This window comes from Mauremys mutica, chromosome 23, assembly GCF_020497125.1.
Source record: "Mauremys mutica isolate MM-2020 ecotype Southern chromosome 23, ASM2049712v1, whole genome shotgun sequence".
In the NCBI taxonomy this organism is placed as follows: domain Eukaryota; kingdom Metazoa; phylum Chordata; order Testudines; family Geoemydidae; genus Mauremys; species Mauremys mutica.
The window spans coordinates 17707083-17709215 of record NC_059094.1 but is presented as its reverse complement, the minus strand read 5'-3'; the positions used below and the strand labels follow the sequence as shown (position 1 = coordinate 17709215).

Here is a 2133-nt window from a genome sequence, read left to right as displayed (position 1 = left end):
CTGTGGCTGCTGTGCTCATGTTTGCTCCGAGGCTTATGCTTATAGGCTTTGCTGTGAGTCCAGTGCCTAGCTGCTACCTGGATGGATAGAGGAGTGTGTGTGGAGATGGATAGATAGAGGGGCTGTATGGAGAGAGGAGAGGGTGGCTGGATGGCTGATTGGAGGGGTGTGGATGGAGAGAGAGCTCGAGGGGTATTTATGGAGCTGGCTGGCTGGAGAGATCAATAGAGGGGATGGGCGGATAGATAGGTGGAGGCGGGATAGGGATAGATGGAACTCCTCTGGAGTTTGAGGGGGTCAGGCTGGCTCCTCCTACCCAGCAAGGGGTGCTGCGGCCAGGTTGACCACACAGCTTTACGAGGGGCTCCTAATCAGTGCCATTCCCCGCCCCAGCTGAGGACTCTGACCCCCTTTCAGGCACACAGACCGCGCCTCCCCGCTCACCCTGCCCCCTCTTGTCTTCCAGTGGTGCTGAGATGAACAATTGGACGGCCAGGCTGGAGGCGACGGAGGCACCCCTGGGCGCTGCCCGTGGGGAGTGTGAGCCGCGTGACCCGGTGCAGTTTGTGCTGGTGCCCCTGGTGTACTGCCTGGTGCTCTGCGTGGGGCTGCCTGGCAACCTGGTGGCCCTGCTGGCCTTTCTGCAGAGCGGCCAGGTGAGGAAGGCCATCCGCATCTACCTCCTCAACCTCACGCTGGCCGACATCCTCTTCAACCTCACCCTGCCCCTCTGGATTCCCTACTACCTGGCCGGGGGGCACTGGGCCCTCTCGGACGCCACCTGCCGGCTGGCCGGCACAGCCTACTACGCAGCCACCTACAGCGCCATCGCCTTCATGACCCTCATCAGCTTCGATCGCTACTGCACCGTCCGGGTGGCCAGGCTGGACCTGGCTCTGAACCGGCGCCACGGGGCCGTGGCAGCTTGCGTGCTGGTCTGGCTGCTGTGCTTGGGCTGTGCCATCCCCTCCCTGGCAGCCCCGCAGACCTGGCCGGGCTCTCGGGGCACCAAGTGCTTTGAGCAGACTGCGGGGCACAGGAACTACGCCTACGCCATGGTGGGCTTCTTCGCGGCCTGCTTCCTGGTGGTGCTGGGTGCCTACGCCTCCATCATGAGGTCGCTCTCGGCCACTGCCTCCCCAGGCAGCCACCGCCGGCTGGCCCGGGCCATGGTGCTGGGCATGCTGCTGGTGTTCGTGGTCTGCGTGGCCCCCTATCACCTCACCCTGGCCCCCTGGGTGGCCGGCCGGACGCAGAGCCCCGGCTGCAGCCCACCCTCCACCCTGGACGTCCTGCACACCCTGAGTGTGGCCCTGCTGAGCCTCAACAGCTGCATCGACCCGCTGATCTACTGCTTCTCCATCAAGTGCTTCCGGGCTGATCTGTGGAGGACGGCGCGCAAGGTCGTCCGGTGCCTCCCACTGCCCTCCTCCCCGCTGGAGAGGTCCATACCCAACGTCCGGTCCTCCTCCTTCACCTCCTCCTAGCGGGGCCGCTGGGAGAGAATGGCTCATGGCTTAGCTTGGCTCCCTCTCCAGGGCACTGGTCCACCCTGGCACCCGCCTCCAGTGTCTTGGCCTTGTTGTGAGAATCTGAACTCGCCACCAGAGCTCTTCCAGTTGGATGTGGGAGGTCGCCTGGTAACAGCATCTCCATGGCCTGATGGGTGGGTGACCAAATGCCCGGTGTGAGCTGGAGATCTGCTCCCTGACAGCATGCCCCGTGGCAGGAGGTTGGCAGGAATGGCTTTGCTGGCGAGTCTGAGCCAACCTGCCCAGATGCACCCGGCCCCCCTGGATCTCACTTGCTGCCACCCTTAGGTGATCCAGCCCCCAGTGCTCCTCTGGGACACGGGCCTCCCAGGGCTTCGGCTGGATCTGAAGATTCGGGGGACGTGGACTGTGGCACGTCTCCCTCCTCAGCAGTGCTCGCCTTGCTGCCTTCATGCTGCTGCCAGGGAGAAAGGCTTCTCCAGGGCTGCTCCTGCCTGTTTTGGAACTCCTTCTTTGCTCAGCATGGGTGCAGAGCTGGCCCCCATCTCTGCCTTCCTGCTCCTCTGGCAGGTTAAACCCTCCTTGTCCCCTACCATCGCTGCTCAGGGCATGTCACTCACCTGCCAGCCCCATCGCAGTG

The 2133-nt window shown here is 63.9% G+C and overlaps 1 protein-coding gene across 1 annotated transcript; it reads left to right on the top strand.

Moving 5' to 3' along the window:
• The first annotated feature begins 476 nt into the window (after positions 1 to 476).
• Positions 477 to 1487, top strand: LOC123355272 (G-protein coupled receptor 183-like). Its single transcript, XM_044997560.1, has one exon. The coding sequence runs from the start codon at positions 477 to 479 to the stop codon at positions 1485 to 1487; it is 1011 nt and encodes a 336-aa protein (XP_044853495.1).
• Positions 1488 to 2133: the final 646 nt, after the last annotated feature.

What these genes read in the sequence shown, in the direction of transcription:
- LOC123355272 (XM_044997560.1), top strand. Translation starts at nt 477, where the DNA reads ATGAACAATTGGACGGCCAGGCTGGAGGCGACGGAGGCACCCCTGGGC.